Here is a 19,431-nt window from a genome sequence, read left to right on the forward strand (position 1 = left end):
AGGAGGCAGACAAATCTTAAATCTCGGTGATGGATGCATCCCATGAAATCCTCCAATCAATAAATTGCTAATCACATATAATATGCTGCAGACTCAAGGTAGTTTGATGATTCACACTAGATTCACACTGAATCTCATCTACCTCTCTCTCTTCCCAGTCCAAACGAGTTAGTCACGACCCACACCGATTAGCGTTGCACCTTGGTAGGGCAAACGCAGGGAGACAGTACACTGTGCTGCTGATCAGAGATATCTTGCTCCTTGAAAGTGGCCACACAGGTTGACAGGTGGTTAAGAAGGTTTAGGGAATGCTAGCTTTCATTAGTCGAGGCACTGAGTTCAAAAGTCAGGAGGTTACGTTGCAACTTTATAAAACTCTGGTTTGGCCACATTTGGAGCACTGCATCCAGTTCTGGTCGCCCCTTTATAGGGAGGATGTTGGGGCTTTGGAGAGGGTGTAGAGGAGGTTTACCAGGATGCTGCCCGGTTTAGAGGGGCTGGATAAATTTGGGTTGTTTTCTCTGGAGCGTCAGAGGCTGGGGGGAGATCTGATGGAGGTTCACAAGATTTTGAGAGGCATCGATAGAGTGGACAAAGAGTGTCTGCTTCCCAGGGTTGGAATGTCTAATACCAGAGGGCATGCATTGAAGGTGAGAGGGGGTAGGTTCAGAGGTTAAGTTTTTTTACTCAGAGAGTGGCAGACCCTTGGAATGCGCTGCATGGTATGGTGCTGGAGGCAAATACATTGGAGGCTTTTAAGGGACATTTTTGGATAGGCGCATGGAAGTGAGGAAGATGGAGGGATGTGGACATGGTGTAGGGAGGAGGGATTAGTGTTTGGGTGTTTCTGATTTGCTTTTTAGCTGGGTCAGCACAATATTGTGGGCTGAATGGCCTATTCCTGTTCTATGTTCCATTGCCTGAAGGCAGTTTGAGAAAATGTACAGAGAACTACGAGCTAAATTTTAAAAAATATAACAAGACTGCAAGGGACTTGTCTGATAAGATCAGAGAGAGAGAGCATGTGGTAAAACTTCACCACTACTTTTTCCAAACCTGCTGGTATTCCTTCTCCCTGCTCTTTGTCTTCTGCTCCATCGTGCGCCGGACACTTTCCGCATTCTGCCTCTGACAGTTCAGCTCCTCGGAGACCTGCTTCAGCTTCTGCTCGAGGACTGCGCACTGAAAAAGCAAAGGAAGTTGTCAGTCAGGATACCAGAATACCATCCCACTTCAGCACAACGCTTTTAAAAAAAAAGCCCTGAGTTTATAAATAATGAATAAAACCAATCTTTGTTATATATAAATCTACATACACATGCAAGGTTGCATCTACCATGTCTTTCACAAAACCAAACTGGGGAGAGAAAGGGAACAGTATGTGGGGGAGAAGGGGAGGGGGAGGGAGGGAGTGTGGGAGGGGGAGGGAGAGGGAGAGGGAGACAGTCTCTACTTGCAGAAATTTTGGGGGAAGTCAGCCCAACCTGCCAGTGAAAGGCAGAACCACTTTGGATATTTTTCCCTGAAGCTTAATCAAGTTTTGGAGAGAGTTTCTCACAAACCAGGCACCGAGCATTGTTATTGGCACTGATTTGTTAAGGTTACCTCTATCTGTCGCATGTATATCGAAACACACAGTGAAATGCATCGTTTTTGCACCAGCAACCAACACAGACCGGGGGCTGTTCTGGGGGCAGCCTGCAAGTGTCGTCACTCCCCCCGGCACGCCCGCAACCTACCAGCCCTAACCCGTACGTCCTTGGACGGTGGGAGGAAACCGGAGCACCCGGAGGAAACCCAGACGGTCGTGGGGAGAACGTACAAACTCCTTACAGACAGCGGCTGGAATTGAACCCTTTAAAGCACTGCTGCCCAGAAAAATACAGAACGCTTCATGAATCCACCTGTCATCCTCGCACCAGGGCCGTCCTCATCTTCTCTGTATCATTGGGATTTTAGATTATTTGCTGCCCTAGAGAGCACACGTACCAAGACGCAAAGAAAAGCTTGAGGCACGGTGAATTCCAGTTGCTTAAATGGAGTGCTGAAACAGCATTCTCCCTGTGCCTCCGAGCCAACAACGTTCTCTCATTTTTTAACTGCATTGTAGTTAGTTGCGGTTTCTAAATGACAATGAACCGAAATTCAATTCAATTTCTCCGCAGGGAAATGAATACTGCCTTTTGCAAACGACTGCTGCTAATGAAAATTACTGCCTCCCCATACAAGGGAGGATTTGCAGAAAGCAGGAATTGCAAAGCAACACACACACAGGGGAGCTCGGCAGGCCAGGCTGCACCTACGGAAAAGAGTAAAACAGTCAATGGTTCGGGCCGAGACGTTTCCACAGATGCCGCCTGGCCTGCTAAGCTCCCCCAGCATTTTGTGTGTGTTATCACCTTCCCACCACTTTGCCTGATCTGTCCATAACTCAGCAATAACTTTATTCTGCACTTTACAGTTCTTCACCCAGAAAGGAATATTGAAGAAGCTTCCCGACCTAGTGTGCACGGACACGCTACTTAATGGTATTGGTCCATGGCATTAAAAAAAAGGTTGGGAAACCCAGATTCTACACTGTCCTGTTGCCTACTCCCGGTAAAGGAATGGCATGAGATGGGTACAGGTGCAGAGAAACAAATCAAATAATATTTAAAAATAAATAATACTGAGAACATGAGTTGTAGAGTCCTTGTGTGCTTCGCCCCCTTCTCCACTCGCTTTACACCGAGGACTGTGCGGCTAAGCACAGGCTCCAACACCCATGTCCAAGTTTGCTGACAACTTCACTGTTGAGGGCAGGATCAATGGTAGTGATGAATCGGCATACAGGAGGGAGACTGAACATTTGGCTGAGTGGTGCCGTAACAACAACCTCTCACACAATGTCAGCAAGAAATGTTTGTAGACTTCAGGAGAAGGAGATCAGAGGTCTATGGGGGCCAGAAGTAGAAGAGGGTTAGCAACTTTAAAATCCTGGGCGTAACTTTTATTGGGACCTGTCCCGGATCCAGCGCGAAAGATGCAATTGCGGAGATTTGACACGTAATCAAAAACTTTGATAAATGTCCATAGATGTTTACAGGTGTCCCCCACTTTCAGAACGTTCACTTTTACAAAAGACCTACATTAGTACCTGTTTTCGCTAACCGAAAGAGGATTTTCGCTTTTACCAGAAAAGGCGCCCGCTTTAAACTTGTGTCTACCCCTAGAAAAAGTACCATGACCATGAAAGCCTTGCACGGGCAGTTGTGTGCGCATGCGTATACATGCCGATTTTTTTCTACAAATCGTTTCTGGCTCAATCTTCCCGATTCTGGTGAGTGAAATTACACTGTACGTACATTATTCCTACTTTATAAAGGCTGTGTATTTATCATATCATTCCTGCTTTTACTATATGTTTGTGTTATTTTAGGTTTTATGTGCTATTTGGTTTGATTTGGTAGGTTATTTTTTGGGTCTGGGAACGCTCAAAAATTTTCCCCATATAAATTAATGGTAATTGCTTCTTCACTTTTCGACATTTCAGCTTACGAACAGTTTCATAGGAACACTCTACTTTCGGATAGCGGAGGTAATCCGTAGTGGAGAGTGTATTGATTGGCTGCATCACAGCCTGGTATGGAAACATTTGAATGGTAAATCATACAAAAGCTGGTGGATTTAACCCAGTACATCACAAATAAAGCCCTCCCCACCATTGAGAACATCTACATGAAACACTGCAATAGGGAAGTAGTATCTATTCTGAGATGCCCACCACCCAGGCCGTGCTCTCTTCTCGCTGCTGCTATCAAGTAGAAGGTACAGGAGCCTCAGGACTCGCACCACCAGGTTCAGGAACAGTTACTACTCCTCAACCATCAGGAAGGAGGTACAGGAGCCTCAGGACTCGCACCACCAGGCTCAGGAACAGTTACTACCCCTCAACCACCAGGCTCCTGAACAAAAGGGGACAACTACATCCATCAATTGAGATGTTCCCACAACCAATGATCTCATTTAAAGGGCTCTTTATCTCGATATCTCATGTTCTCGTTATTTATTGCTAATTATTTACACAGTTTGTTGCCTACTGTACTCCGGTTGATCTTTCATTGATCCTGTTACAGATATTATTCTGTAGATTTGCTGAATATACCCCACAGGAAAACGAACCTAAGATTTGTACGTGGTGACGTGCATGTGCCCTGATAATAGATTTCTACTTTGAACTTTGCACCTTGATACACTGCTAGAACATGTTCCCGTAGCAGCCAGCGAAGAAGGGTGAGAAGGGTGTTGAAAAGGGAGACCCCCCCCCCCCCCAATACCTCCAAAGTGGGTCTGAATTTTAAGCTGAGGAATTGAAAGCCACGGTAGCATAATGCAATTACAGCTGGGCGCGGGGGTGGGGGGGTCAGAGTTCGGAGTTCAAATCCAGTGCCGGCTCTAAGGAGTTGGCACATTCTCCCGGTGACTGGTTTCCTCCCGCAGTCCAAAGACGTACCGGTTGCTTGGTTAATTGGCCTTTGTAAATGGTCCCGTGATTAGGCTAGGGTTAAATAGGTGGACTCGCTGGGCTGGAAAAGCCTGTTCTGCAGTGTGTTGCTAAATCAAAATAAAGTCTTGTATTTACATTTCTACGCATACTGATTTTGTTCGGCGTACACAAGCCACATCGTATGTAGCTGTTGGAACGTAGCGCTGCTCAGCCCGCCAAGAGACGGTCGCACCTTGTTTCTCGCCTGCTCCTGCTGCGCCGCTGCTCGCTCCAGGTCAGCCCTGCTCTTACACAGGGCCGCTTCCTTCGCTGCCAGCTCGCCCCTGCACTTCTCCAGCAGCGACTGCGCTTCCTGCAGCTTGTTCAGGTGGTTTTTGATCTCCTTCTCCTGGGACTGCACCCAGAGTTCCAACTCGGACATCGTACACTGCAGCACTGCGGGAGACGAAAACAAGGAGTCATCGGCGTCCTGACAGAGGTCTCAACGCACTCAAAAAAATAAAGGTGGTTCATATGAACACTGCTTTGCACCATATACTGTACGCCAATTAATAATTCACTTAAAACTGAGGCATTATTGTCCCTTAAGATGCAAGTTATTTCATCAATTCCATAGACCCCACACACTCCTCATACAACTTCCTCCTGCCGTCTGGGAAAAGACACCGAAGCATTCGGGCTCTCACGACCAGACTGTGTAACAGTTTCTTCCTCCAAGCTATCAGACTCCTCAATACCCAGAGCCTGGACTGACACCTTACTGCCCTATTGTCCTTTTTATTATTTATTGTAATGCCTGAACTGTTTTGTGCACTTTACGCAGTCCTGGGTAGGTCTGTAGTCTAGTGTAGTTTTTTTTCTGTGTTGTTTTTTACGTAGTTCAGTCTAGTTTTTGTACTGTGTCATTTAACACCATGGTCCTGAAAAACGTTGTCTCATTTTTACTGTGCACTGTACCAGCAGTTATGGTCGAAATGACAATAAAAGTGACTTGACTTGACTTGAGCAGTTTGCTCAAGACATTCATGGAAATATTACTTACATAATTTAACTCGTCTTGATTCACTGTGAACCAAATCTCGCACAGTTCAACTTGTCAACCTAGAGCATGTGCTCCCAACCTTTTTATATACCTTGGGCCAATACCATTAAGCGAGGACCATATCTTTCTTGTGTACATTAATGAAGGACCATTACAGGAGAAGGAACCCAGAGGCCCATGATCCTGTACTGATCGGAGGATCAGAGGTGGAGAGGGTCACTAACTTTAAAATTCCACAATCTCAGAGGACCTGTTCTGGACTCCTCATAAATATAATTGAAAAGAAAGCATGGCAGTGCCTCTACTTCCTCAGGAGTCTGCGCAGGTTCAGTACATCATCAAAAACATAGAACACAGAAAACCTACAGCACAATACAGGCCCTTCGGCCCACACAGCTGTGCCAAACATATACTTACTCTAGAAATTACCTAGGGTTACACATAGCCCTCTATTTTTCTAAGCTCCATGTACCTATCCAAAAGTCTCTTAAAAGACCCTAACATATCTGCCACCACCACCGTTGCCGGCAGCCCATTCCATGCACTCACCACTCTCTGTGTAAAAAACTTACCCCTGACATCTCCTTTGTACCTACTCCCAAGCCCCTTAAACCTGTGTCCTCTTGTGGCAGCCATTTCAGCCCTGGGAAAAAGCCTCTCATCATCTTATACACCTCTATCAAGTCACCTCTCATCCTCCGTCGCTCCGAGGAGAAAAGGCCAAGTTCACTCAACCTATCCTCATAAGGCATGCACCCCAATCCAGGCAACATCCTTGTAAATCTCCTCTGCACCCTTTCTATGGTCCCACATCCTTCCTGTAATGAGGTGACCAGAACTGAGCACAGTGAGGTTTGACCAGGGTCCTACGTGCATCAGGTCCAGGGGATTTATCCACCTTAATGCATTTTTGACGACCCAGCATTACCTGCTCCTTAACCTCAAAAATTAGCGTGTGCAACGCACACAAAATGCTGGAGGAGCTCAGCAGGTCAGACAGCGTCTATGGAAATGCATATAGATAGTCAATGTTTCAGGCTGAGACCCTTCTTCAGGACTGAGAAGGAAGGGGGAAGACACCAGAATAAAAAGGTGGGGGTGGGGGACGGAGGCCAGCTGGAAGGTGATAGGTGAAGCCAGATGGCTGGGAAAGGTCAAGGGCTGGAAAAAAGGACATAAGAAATAGGAGCAGGAGTCGGCCATCTGGCCTGTCGAGCCTGCCCCGCCATTCAATAAGATCACGGCTGATCTGGCCGTAGACTGATCTCTACCTTTACCCCATAACCCCTTAATTCCCCTAAGGAATCTGATGGGAGAGGTGAGTGGACCATCTTGGACCATGAGCACCGACATGTCGGAATGGGAATGGGAATCATTGTAAAAACACCTAGCCACCGGGAAGTCCCACTTGTAGTGTATGGAGCAGAGGTGCTCTATGAAGCGGCCCCCCTCCCACCCCCCACCCCCAATTTATGATGCATCTCACCAACGTAGAGGAGGTCGCATTAGACATAATAGACGAACCCAGCAGATTAGCAAGTGATGCTTTGCCTGACCTGGTAGGTCTGCCTGGGGCCCTGAACGGAGGTGAGGGAGGAGGTCTATGGACAGGTGTTAGACTGCTTGCAGGGATATGTGGCCGGGAGGGAGATTAGTGGGGAGGAACAAATGGACAAGGGAATCGCAAAGGACGTGCGATCCCTGTGGAAAGGGGTGGGGGTGGGGGAGGTAAAGGTATGTTTAGTGGTAGGATCCTTGGTGGAAATTACAGAGGATAATGTGAAATGCCCTATTTCCAATTTCTTCTCCAAGCGCAAATTCCCGCTTTTATCCTTGACTGGACCCAAATTATCCTCCTTTTCTTAGTATCGTAGATTCAGATTTAACAGGCCCTTCCTGTTATGAGTCCACGCTGCCCAATTACACCCACGTGACCAGTTAACCCATTAACCAGTACATCTTCGGAACGTGGGAGGAAACCGGATCATCTGGAGGAAGCCCACGCAGGCACACGGGGAAAATGCACAACCTCCTTCCAGACCGTAACGCTAACCGCTATGCTACCCAGTACCCCGGGATTATCCTTGACCTTGCTTGCTAAGGTCAAGTTCAACTTCAGAATTTCAGCTTCTTCCAAAAAAAATTATAGCCAGGATGGAAAAGCTACCCTCGTTATTCCACACAACATCTCAGCTCTTTTGAAAAGCAAATGGAAGCAAGTTGCCACTACTAGAAGACCTGTCAAACAGTACCTTGGTTTTCTTTCCTCAATTCCTGGACTTGCACCCTGACCGACTCTTCCAGGTGGTTGTCCTTGGACTCCAATTCAAGGCGACTGGTCTTGTTGTTCTGCTGGGGGCTTCTGGGATTCTGGTACAGGGAAGTCCTTGGCTGTTCCCATGGGAAGACAGAGGAAGAGGATCCGTGTCTGACCGGGCTCTCAGCCACCTGAGCGGGTGCTTTCTCCTGCTGCCAGGAAAACGTGGAGGCCCTGATCTGCTGCGGAGCACTTTCGCGATGGCTCTTGTTGCTGCTGAATTGCAACTGTTGAACCTTGGGCGGGAGAATATTCAATGAACAAACACACCTTGGGCAGCAGCGGTAGACTACGACACCTGCAAAAGACTTGACAGTGTCTCTTCACACCCCCCCTCCACCCCCTGCTCCGTAACCTGAAAGCAGGGTAAGGGGTTGAGTGAAATTAAGTGCATGGTGTTAGAACTGCAGAGCGTCGGCATGCCATACACATCTTAATTCACCGAGACAAGATAAATACTGGAGTCCCACTTCCCAACAGTGTACCTCCAAAACACAAAGTACACTGCAGACAACGTGCGCAAAATACTGGTGGAACGCAGCAGGCCAGGCAGCATTTATATATAGGGAGAAGAACTGTTGACGTTTCGGGCCGAGACCCTTCGTCAGGACTAACTGAAAGGAAAGATAGTAAGAGATTTGAAAGTAGAGGGGGGAGGGGGAAATGCGAAATGATAGGAGAAGACCGGAGGGGGTGGGGTGAAGCTGAGAGCCGGAAAGGTGATTGGCGAAAGTGATACAGAGCTGGAGAAGGGAAAGGATCATGGGACGGGAGGCCTAGGGAGAAAGAAAGGGGGAGGGAAGCACCAGAGGGAGATGGAGAACAGACAAACAACTAAATATGTCAGGGATGGGGTAAGAAGGGGAGGAGGGGCATTAATGGAAGTTAGAGAAGTCAATGTTCATGCCATCAGGTTGGAGGCTACCCAGCCAGTATATAAGGTGTTGTTCCTCCAACCTGAGTTTGGATTCATCTTGACAGTAGAGGAGGCCATGGATAGATATTTCAGAATGGGAATGGGACGTGGAATTAAAACGTGTGGCCACTGGGAGATCTTGCTTTCTCTGGCGGACCGAGCGTTGGTGTTCAGTGAAAGTCTCCCAGTCTGCGTCGGGTCTCACCAATATATAAAAGGCCACACCAGGAGATGCAGATGCTGGGGTTAAAGCAACACGTACAATCCGCTGGAGGAACTGAGCAGGTTGGGAGTCCTGACGAAGGGTCTCGGTCCGAAACGTTAACTGCTCATTTCCACGGATGCTGCCCGATCTGCTCAGTTCCTCCAGTGTGTTGTACGTGTACAGCATGTCCAAAATTGCACAAGGCAAAGAAAGACTAAAACAGGATTATTAATTCTTTCACAGTGCAAAGAAATGCGAAGTTACTGGAGGACTCACAAACACGACAAGATCTGCAGACACTGGAAATCCAAAGCAACACACACAAAACGCTCACGTTGTGTTGGTTCCTAATGCAAAAAAAATCATTTATGCATTTCACTTTAGGTTTTGATGTATGATGGCAGATGAATGAATCTGAATCCAAAGCAAAACACACACACACACACACACACACACACACACACACACACACACACACACACACGCGCACGCACACGCCACGCCAGGCCAGGCCAGGCAGCGTCTATGCAACTGAATAAACAGCCGACATTTTGGGTTGGGACCCTTCATCGGGACTGGAAGTGAAAGGGGATGAAGTCAGAATAAAAGTTGGAGGGAAGGGGGAAGAAAGAAGTACAAGGTGGTAGGTGATAAGTGAAACCGGGAGGTGGGGGGGGGGTGAAGTAAAGAGCTGGGAATTTGATTGGTGAAAGGGATAAAGGGCTGGAGAAGGGGAAATCTGTTAGGAGAGGGTTGAAGGCCAGGGAAGAAAGGGAAGTGGGAGGAGCACCAGAGGGAGGTGGTGGACAGGTAAGGAGATACAGCAAGGGAATGGTGAAGGGGAGGGGGCAATTACCAGAAATTACAGAAATCAATGCTCATGTCATCAGGTTGGAGGCTACCCAGACGGAATATAAGGTGTTGCTCCTCCAACCTGAGTTTGGCCTCATCATGGCAGTAGAGGAGGCCGTGGACTGACATGTCGGAATGGGATTGGGAAGTGGATGAGTTGGCCACAGGGAGATTCCAATTTTTCTAGCGGATGGAGCGTAGGTGCTCGGCAAAGCGGTCTCCCAATCTACGTCAGGTCTCACCGATGTACAGGAGGCAACTTATGACCCCGAACAGATTCACAGATAAAGTGTTGCCTCACCTGCAAGGACTGTTTGGGGCCCTGAGTGGTGGTGAGGGAGGTGGTGTAGGGGCGGGGGTAGCACTTGTTCCGCTTGCAAGGGCAGCGTTGATGGTGGAGGAAGAGAAGCACCTTTCTTTAAAGAAGGGGGACATCCCAGTAATTCTGGAGTAAGTGCCCGGAGGGAGATCAGTGGGGAGGGTCGAGTGGACAAGAGAGCGATCCCTGCAGAAAGCAGGAAGAAGACATGCTTGTTGGTGGGATCCCGTTGAAGATGGCAGAAGTTCCGGAGAATTATGTGCTGGGCACGGAGGCTGGTGGGTGAGGACAAGAGGAACCCTATTCCCTGGTGTGGTGGCGGGAGGATGGGTGAGGGTAGACACGTGCGAAATGGAAGAGATGCGGTTGAGGGCAGCGTTGATGGTGGAGGAAAAGAAGCCCCTTTCTTTAAAGAAGGGGGACATCCCAGTAATTCTGGAATGAGAATACTCAACCTCTGCAGAGACTCAACAGTGGGAAAGAAGGGAAATGGTAAAATTCAACCAGTGGGTAGTAATATAAACCCAAATGGTAGATGCAAGCAGTGAATTGCTAATTGCTGTCCTTTCTAGCTACTCGTGCTGTAGTGACGCTCCCTGTTAGCGGGTTGACACCATGTGCTTTGGTGTTATCAAAACAGGAAAATATAGGCAAACAAAATGGTAACTTTATTATGCAATCAAGTACCAGCACTTATCATCAAGGACGATGCTTTATATGGAATACTCTGTGTTTTGCTAATTTTGGATGCACTAACAAGCCATTCTACTACATTCAAAGTGGTGGATACAGCCCAACCCATCGCAGGAAAGAGCCCTCCCCACCAGTGAGCACACCTACAAGAGGTGCTGACACCAGAAAGCAGCATCGATCATCAAAGATCCCCTCACCACACCATCCGGGCCATGCTCTTTTCTGCTACCACCAGAGAGCCTTGGGTCCCAAACGCCCACCAGGTTCTGGCACAGCTATTACTCCTGAACCAACCTTGACAACCTCACTCGCCTCACCAATGAACTAACTCCACAGCCTGTGGACCCACTGTCAAGAACTCTACAACTCAGGGTGTGGAAAGTTATGGGGGAGAAGGCAAGAGAATGGAGCTGAGAGGGGAGTGGGTCAACCATGATGAAATGGCGGGGCAGACTCGATGGGCCAAAATGGCCTAATTCTGTTCCCATATCTTATGGTCTTAATTCATGTCCTCAATATTATTTATTATTATTTATTTTTGTACTTGCACAAGTCTGTCTTCTTTTGCACATTTGTTGTTAGTCTATGTATGTAGTTTCTCACTGATTTTATTGTGATTCTTTGTACGTACTGTGAATGCCTGCAAGAAAACGAATCGCAGGCTAGTACATGGTGACAGACACGTACTTTGATAATGGATTTATTTTGAACTTTGAATCTCGTTGGGAGGACCGAATAACAGGAAATTCCAGGCTTTAGACCAGCAACCGGAAAAAAAATTTTCCCCCCAAGACCCATGAAAGTCAATAGTTTCTGAAGCCAGAGAGGCAGAGCGTGAGAAACAAAAAAGACTCCTGCTGTGATCTGGTTTAGGAAGGATTCCTGAGAGTGGGCCGTGTTTTTAAAAGCTTCCACTTGAGGAAGACCATAAACTAGATTGAGTCGTAGGCAAAGACACTTTGTGACCTTGCACAAAAATAGATAAAAGAGAACAGTCAACAGATCAAGCGGAGTAGAAAGAAACTATGCCAACGTTCCAATTCTCAGGATCTTAACATTCCTTTCTCCAGAGATGCCATCTCACCAACTCAGTGTTTCTATTCTTGTTATTTAAGATTTCCAACAACTACGATAATCAACGATTGGCTATTTGGAAATGCCAACTGATTACCTATCCCACCCAGTAGCATTTGCTTGTTCAGGCAGAATCCTGGAGTTAGGGTATACGGCAAAATATTAACTTCAGCAGCAAATACTTAGACCCGAACCTGGATTGTAGATTAAATTTAAAATGCAGTCCTGGACAATAAGTTCCAGGAGCTGTGGGCGCCAGTTAATTGAAAACCAGACAATGCTGATTTAACTTTCATTTTGGGTGTCTGGAGTGTGGGTACAAAGAAGAAAGTGCGAAAGTTATATGTAATTCAAAGGAAGCATTGCAGATACATTGTAATTATAGAATTGCCCTCTGATCTTCAGTATATAAAATATCTTGCAATACTGGGTCAACAGGCCTCTTCCTCTGAAAGGGTTTCAATATGATGCCTGCTGCTCTTTTTTTGTTGAATAAAACACTTCTGTATCCACTAGTTTCAGTCTCTCCCTGGTGACTTTTCCCATCTCACCAGGTTCCCGTGATCCCTTCCGACTCGTCCAACTCCGATATCTGCACCCCCTCCCCCCCTTTGAACTCACCTGGTTCGGATTTCTAAGCTCCCCTTCACCGTTCACTGAAACATCTTCCGTGTTACAAGAAATGAATTAAAAATATGTCGCAGTCCAGAAGGTCTGCTGGACTACCAGAAATTTTGCTTTTCAATTCAGACTATACAATTTCTGGGTCTATTAGCCGGTTGCTATTAATATCGTTAGTGCTACTAACATTTTGCCTGCAGTTCAGCCCACTTTGAATCTGCATCAAAGTAAAGGGGCACCGCAGTAACGCAGCTACAAGCACGACGCTTTTACGGACAGGGAATTGAGGAGTTCAATTCCTGCCGCTGTCTGTAACGAGCTTGTATGCTCTCCCCATGAACGTATGGGGTTTCCTCTCACAGTCCAACAACATACTGGTTAGTAGGTTAATTGGTCATTGTAAATTGTCCCGTCATTAGGTCAGGGTTAAATAGACAGAGCTGGGCGGAGTGAGCCATTGTGCAGGAAGGCCCTGTTCTGCATTTTATCTCTAAGTAAATAAACTAAATAAGCTGTAATAATGTCAGACTATTGGGCTTATTCAAACCATTGGATGTTCCCCTTATTAACACACAAAGAAACTTTTTAATCTACTTGTACACAACGGTAGAATACATTTTCCCATTACCCCGTTGAGCGGGCAGGAAATAAACAAGCACTCAAGACCCTGGTTCAAACTGTAAAAATTCGCCCACGTTCCTGACCCCTGGCGTCTTGGACCCCGCACACCCTGCTTGAACTCTGAGCCCTGGAGGTCCGGCTCCCCGGGTATTCGGATGACAGGCTGTTGTGAACAAACACACACACACACACTCTTCTCCTCACCCGCCAATCACCTCTCTCTGAAGCCCCTCCTCCTTCACTTTCTTCCATGGTCCACTCTCCTCACCTATTAGATTCTTTCTTCTTCAGCCCTTTCCTTCTTCCACCTATCACCTCCCAACTTCTTACTTCATCTCCCTCTCAGCTGGTCTCAAGTGTCACCTGTCTCCTTGCACTCCTTCACCTTCCCCCACCTTTTTATTTCTGGCTTCTTTCACCCTCTCCCCCAACACTTCACCTCCCAGCTTCTTAATTCATCCCTCCTCCCCTACCCACCCACCTTCCTCCTCACCAGGCCTCAAGTACCACCTGCCAGCTAGCACTCCTCCTCTCCCCACCCCCACCTTCCTATTCTGGCCCCTTCCCCCCCTTCCTTTCCAGTCCTGACGAAGGGTCTCGGCCCGAAACGTCGACTGGTTATTCCCCTCCACAGATGCCGCCTGACTTGCTGCGTTCCTCCAGCATCTTTTTAGTGCGTTGTCAAGATTTCCAGCATCTGCAGAAGCTCACGTTTCGGAATTGTGGTCTGTTGGTCAGGCTGCCTTATTTGTGACACAAGGAGCCCCCCCCCCTCGTAAAATAAACATGCAAGATCCATATAATTTTAGCTGAACACTGACCTGCAGCTTCAATGCTTTCACTTCAGAACTCAGCCGTTTCTTCTCCTCCACCTCCCGGCAGTATTTTTCTTGCAGTTCAACCCACTTCGGATCTGCGTCAAAATGAAGAAGCCACAAATTGCAGGGGTATTTCATGATTTGCGGCCCCAAACCCTACAAACCCACAACACCTTCCAGCTAGGAAGACGAGCAACAGGCCACGTGGGACTGACATCAAATCACCACCTAACACAATCATTTTTACTCAATCATTTTTTTAAAAATTGAGATACAGCAATGCCTTGATTTAATCCCATCCTAGCCACAAGACAAGTTACAATGACCAATTAACCTACCAACCGGTTCATCTTTGGGCTGTGGGAGGAAACTGGAGCACCCGGAGGAAACCCACGCGGTCACGGGGAGAATGCACAAACTCCTCACAGGCAGCGGCAGGAATTGAACCCGGGTCGCTGGAACGGTAAAGCGTCGTGGTAACCTCTATGCCACCATGCTCCCCTAGTGTCACACACACTCCGGTAAAGTCCTGGAACTCCCAACCCATGACAGTGGAAGCAGCTTTTCCACAAGAGTTGGAGGGAACACTCACCACCTCAAAGGGATAATTAGGAATGGAGAAATAACTCCTGGCTGAGCCAGTGTGTCCATATTCCACAATGTTATAGTTCTTTAAGGGTGTTATAGCTGGGGGTGGTAATGGGGATAATACCCTCAATGGCATACACCTCAAATAGCCTCTGACAACCAAGTCCAGCTCCTGGCCTTCACGTGTGGCTTAGCTACCAAGCTCGGCGGAACTGTTTCTACTGACAGGAAAAGGGGCAAAGGCGGGTTTCCGGCGCCTTAAAACCAGTCACTTCGGGCAGATGGGGCTTGTCAGCTGATGTTGGTAGCTCACCTAGGAGAAGGAAAACTCTGATCTCAAATCTCCTATCTTGCGGATATACCCACTCACGGGGAAGGCTTCGGGAGTAAACTCCCCAAGGGAAAAAAATCCAGAGCTGGACTCCCTAAGGCAGTCTTCTGTTGAGCCCAACGCTGACTGGCAAGGGATCCGTATGCTCCACGACCGCTGGACTAAGTGTGTAAATGTAGGAGAAATAAACGTGCTAGGTTTTCTAAAATTGACTCCTTCTACCTTAGGCCACAAACTTATCAATCACCTCTCGTACTTAGAATGGGAGGGCGGGGGAAAAGTTTTAAGGAGAGGTACAGGGAGAGTTCTTATTTCTCTACCCCACACAGAGAGTGGACTGCTCAGATTGCACAGGGGCGGTAGAGTAACTGGACAGAATAATGACATTTGAAGGCTTATAGATAGGCACATTAACATGCAGGGTATGGAGAAATGAGGGTTATAATCAGGAAGAAGGGATAAGCTTAATTATGCATCATGTTCAGCAATAATTTAATGAGCTGAAGAGTTATTTCTGTGCCGTACATGTCAATTTTAAGAGAGCCACAAAACAAGATGGGATGGGGTGGTCGTGAGACTCTACACCCTCTCCCTCGCCTGCAGAAGCAAATTTCAAATTAACCCAAGGCTCAGAGGATTTAAGGTTCTTCCTTTGACAGACTCTGGAGATAGCTAAACTTGTCAACCCTTCAAACGCCGTCCTCCCGAAACCACAAAACTGCATGGCTGCGTCATTTTATTACAGCCGCTTGGAGACCAGTGACCACAAGGCGGTTACGCAGCTCACACAAGATCTCAAAAGCAGTGGCTAACGCAGTAAGCCTAGTTCCCCATGATTCTGAGCACAGGATTGAAGCTTCAGTAACCCAAATGCTGGAATTTGAAACACTAGTCTCACAGGAGTTGTATTGAAACAGAAATCAATACTAGTCTCACAGGAGTTGTATTGAAACAGAAATCAGATTCATAGTCTCACAGGAATTTAATTGAATTCAGATTCAGAGTCACACAGGAGTTGAACAGAATTCATAGAAACATAGAAAACCTACAGCACAATACAGGCCCTTCGGCCCACAAAGCTGTGCCGAACATGTCCCTACCTTAGAAATTACTTAGCCCTCTAATTTTCTGAGCTCCTTGTACCTGTCTAGGAGCCCCTTAAAAGACCCTATCATATCCGCCTGCAGCCCATTCCATACACTCACCACTCTCTGTGTAAAAAGTATCTCCTCTGTACCTGCTTCCAAGCACCTTAAAACTGTGCCCTCTTGTGTTAGCAATTTCATCCCTGGGGAAAAAGCCTCTGACTATCCACACGATCAATGCCTCTCAACATCTTGTACACTTCTATCAGGTCACCTCTCATTCTCTGTTGCTCCAAGTAAAAAAGGATGAGTTCACTCAACCTATTCTCATAAGACATACTCCCCAATCCAGGCAACATCCTTGTAAATCTCCTCTGCACCCTTTCTATGGCTTCCACATCCTTTCTGTAGTGAGGTGACCAGAACTGAGCACAGTACTCCAAGTGGGGTCTGACCATGGTCCTATATAGCTGCAACATTACCTCTCGGCTCTTAACCTCAATCCCACGATTGATGAAGGCCAATGCACTGTATGTCTTCTTAACCACACAGTCGACCTGTGTAGCAGCTTTGATCATCCTGTGGACTCGGACCCCAAGATCCCTCTGATCCTCCACACAGCCGAGTCTTACCATTAATACTATATTTTGCCACCATACTTGACCTACCAAAATGAATCGCTTCACACTTATCTGGGTTGAACTCCATCTGCCACTTCTCAGTCCAGTTTTACATCCTATCAATGTCCCGCTGTAACCTCTGACAGCCCTCCACACTTTCCACGACACCCCCAACCTTTGTGTCATCAGCAAATTGACGAACCCATACGTCCACTTCCTCATTCAAGAGTAGGGTAGGGGTCCCAGATTATCACGAAGAGTAGGGATCCCAGAACAATTCAGATTCAGTGTCGCACAGAAGTTGAACAGAATTCAGATTCAGAGTAACACAGGAATTTAAGTACAACAGCATTGAGTCAGAGTCTCACAGAAATTGAAATACAGTCTGCCCCCCTTATTCGCGGATTCCGCATGTGCAGACTCAATGAACCGCGGATTGGGGAAACCCGGAAGTTCTTTCTCCAGCACTCATTGTTTGAGCATGTACAGACTATTTTTTCTTGTCATTATTCCATAAACAGTACAGTATAACAACTACTTACATTGCATTAGGTATTATAAGTAATCTAGAGATGATTTAGAAGTACAGGCAGTGCCCGGGTTATGAACGAGTTCCGTTCCTGAGTCCGTCTTTAAGTCGGATTTGAAGTCGGAACAGGTACATCCGGTATTATTTAGCATCAGTTAGTCAAACGTTTGTCTTTGTATATAGTATATATTTTTTATATATATAGTATGTATCTTTTCAAATGACCAATAGCGTTTCTCCTCTTTCCGGTCGCTTTATTACTTGCACTTTATTTTTAATCGTGATTGTGATTATTTTCGTAAACAGAAACACTGCGGATTCAGAGCTACGCCGGGTCCTAAAGTCCACCGCACAGAGACAGGTTAAATAAGGTCCGGGGTTCCACTGGGTCCTAAAGACCACCGCACTGAGACAGGTTAAATAAGGGACTTGAGCATCCGCGTTTTTTGGTATCCATGGGGGGGGGGGGGGTCCCAGAACCGATCGCCTGCGGATAAGGAGGGCCGACTGTACAACAGTATTCAGATTCAGAGTCACACAGGAGTTCAACAGAATTCAGATTCAGAATCAGACAGGAGTTCAACAGAATTCAGATTCAAAATCAGACAGGAGCTGAACAGAATTCAGATTCAGAATCAGAGAGGAGTTCAACAGAATTCAGATTCAGAATCAGACAGGAGCTGAACAGAATTCAGATTCAGAGTCTCACTGGAGATGAACAGTATTGTTATAAATACAGTTTGAAAATGAAGTGAGCTAGCATCCCAGACTGTGAAGGATGCCATCAGGAGCCATCTTGCCTCATAAACACTAGAATAATGAGTTTGCAATTTACCCATCTTAGTCTGTTAGGTTTTCTTCCCCCCATCGTTGCCCTGTGAGAGTTGGTTAAACACTGCCGAGAAACATAGACAGTAATTTTAAAAACGCAAACACAAGGAAATCTGCAGATGCTGGAAATTCAAGCAACACACACAAAATGCCGGTGGAACCCAGCAGGCCAGGCAGCATCTATAGGAAGAAGTACAGTCAACGTTTCGGGCCGAGACCCTTCGTCAGGACTGACAAAGTCATGATGAAGGGTCTCGGCCCGAAACATCGACTGTACTTCTTCTTATAGATGCTGCCTGGCCTGCTGGGTTCCACCGGCATTTTGTGTGTATAGGCAGTAATTTGTATTTTGTTTGTGGGCACCAGGGAGCCAAAGGAAGCAGGCAAGGCTGGACTGGGATCTAAGAGCCGAGATAAAGGGTGAAAAAGCGGTTGAAGCCCGAAAGTGTCAGTCAGACTGAACTGTCAGAGAGTTCTAGCAGCGTGCAGATTAACTTCTGCACCTGACTGACCTACAAACCCTTGACTTTGCACACTGGTATTTAGGGGATGTGCGGTTTGCACTTGCACAACTAAATAAACACTGCAGTATCATCTTGCCACCGAGGATCAATAAGCAGAATTTGAACATACTGCCAATGTCCATCCTTACAGTAATCCCCAGAGCTTTAAACCCCTATTCCTTACCTTTGCACCTGATATCTGCGACCCACAGTGCCTGAGTCACACACAGGGTGCCGACAATTGGTTCAGGTCCAGTATCAACCAGGGATGAGTGACTTTCATTCTGACTGGCTGATATGGAAGATGAGGGGTGGGTGTTACTACACAGGATCGAAGTAAGCTGCAGAGAGTTGTAAACTCAGTCAGCTCCATCATGGGCACCAGCCTCCACAGTATCCAGGACATCAAGGAAAGGCAGCGTCCATCATTAAGGACCCCCATCACCTAGGACATGCCCTCTTCTCATTGCTACCATCAGGGAGGAGGTACAGGAGCCTGAAGACACACACTCAGCTATTCAGGAACAACTTCTTCCCCTCTGCCATCCAATTTCTGAACGGACATTGAACCCATGAACACGACCTCACTACTTTGTTTATTTCTGTTTTTGCACTACTGATTTAACTATTCAATATACATATACTTACTGTAATTCCGCTTTCCCCCCATATTCATGGTACTACTGTCGCAAAACTAACAAATTTCACCACATACACCTGTGATATTAAACCTGATTCTAATTCTGAACCTATCTCTGATCAAAATTAACCGCCTTTGAATGTGCGCCATTGTTAAACTAATGTGATAATGATTTTATGAGATGGCAAGAGGACACTTAACCAAAGATCCCTAATTTGCTGCAACTAATCACTAATTAATCGTGTATTATATTAGAATTGTCAATTAAGGTTCATTCTATAGAAAAAAAATGCCCATTCTTTGAAATGATATCCATTGAATAACAAAAATCACCCTCCAC

At 46.7% G+C, this 19,431-nt stretch overlaps 1 protein-coding gene and 1 non-coding gene across 3 annotated transcripts in view; both read right to left on the reverse strand.

Moving 5' to 3' along the window:
- Positions 1-19,431, reverse strand: part of LOC132384015 (centromere protein F-like) — an 83,918-nt gene that overhangs the window by 43,718 nt on the left and 20,769 nt on the right. The window contains exons 5-8 of one of the 2 annotated variants that reach the window (XM_059955285.1): positions 13,968-14,059; positions 7,781-8,081; positions 4,719-4,921; positions 1,057-1,182 (exon numbers count right to left, since the gene is read on the reverse strand). In XM_059955285.1, the coding sequence (XP_059811268.1) occupies positions 1,057-1,182; positions 4,719-4,921; positions 7,781-8,081; positions 13,968-14,059 (722 nt within the window). Of the gene's footprint in view, positions 1-1,056; positions 1,183-4,718; positions 4,922-7,780; positions 8,082-13,967; positions 14,060-19,431 lie in introns of those variants that run through there. The other variant, XM_059955286.1, reaches the window with a different exon arrangement.
- Positions 1,877-1,983, reverse strand: LOC132384119 (U6 spliceosomal RNA). The gene has a single exon (XR_009508861.1). It is a non-coding gene; the product is annotated as a U6 spliceosomal RNA (small nuclear RNA).

The sequence above is a fragment of the Hypanus sabinus genome, chromosome 31 (genome assembly GCF_030144855.1).
Source record: "Hypanus sabinus isolate sHypSab1 chromosome 31, sHypSab1.hap1, whole genome shotgun sequence".
Taxonomy (NCBI): Eukaryota; Metazoa; Chordata; class Chondrichthyes; order Myliobatiformes; family Dasyatidae; genus Hypanus; species Hypanus sabinus.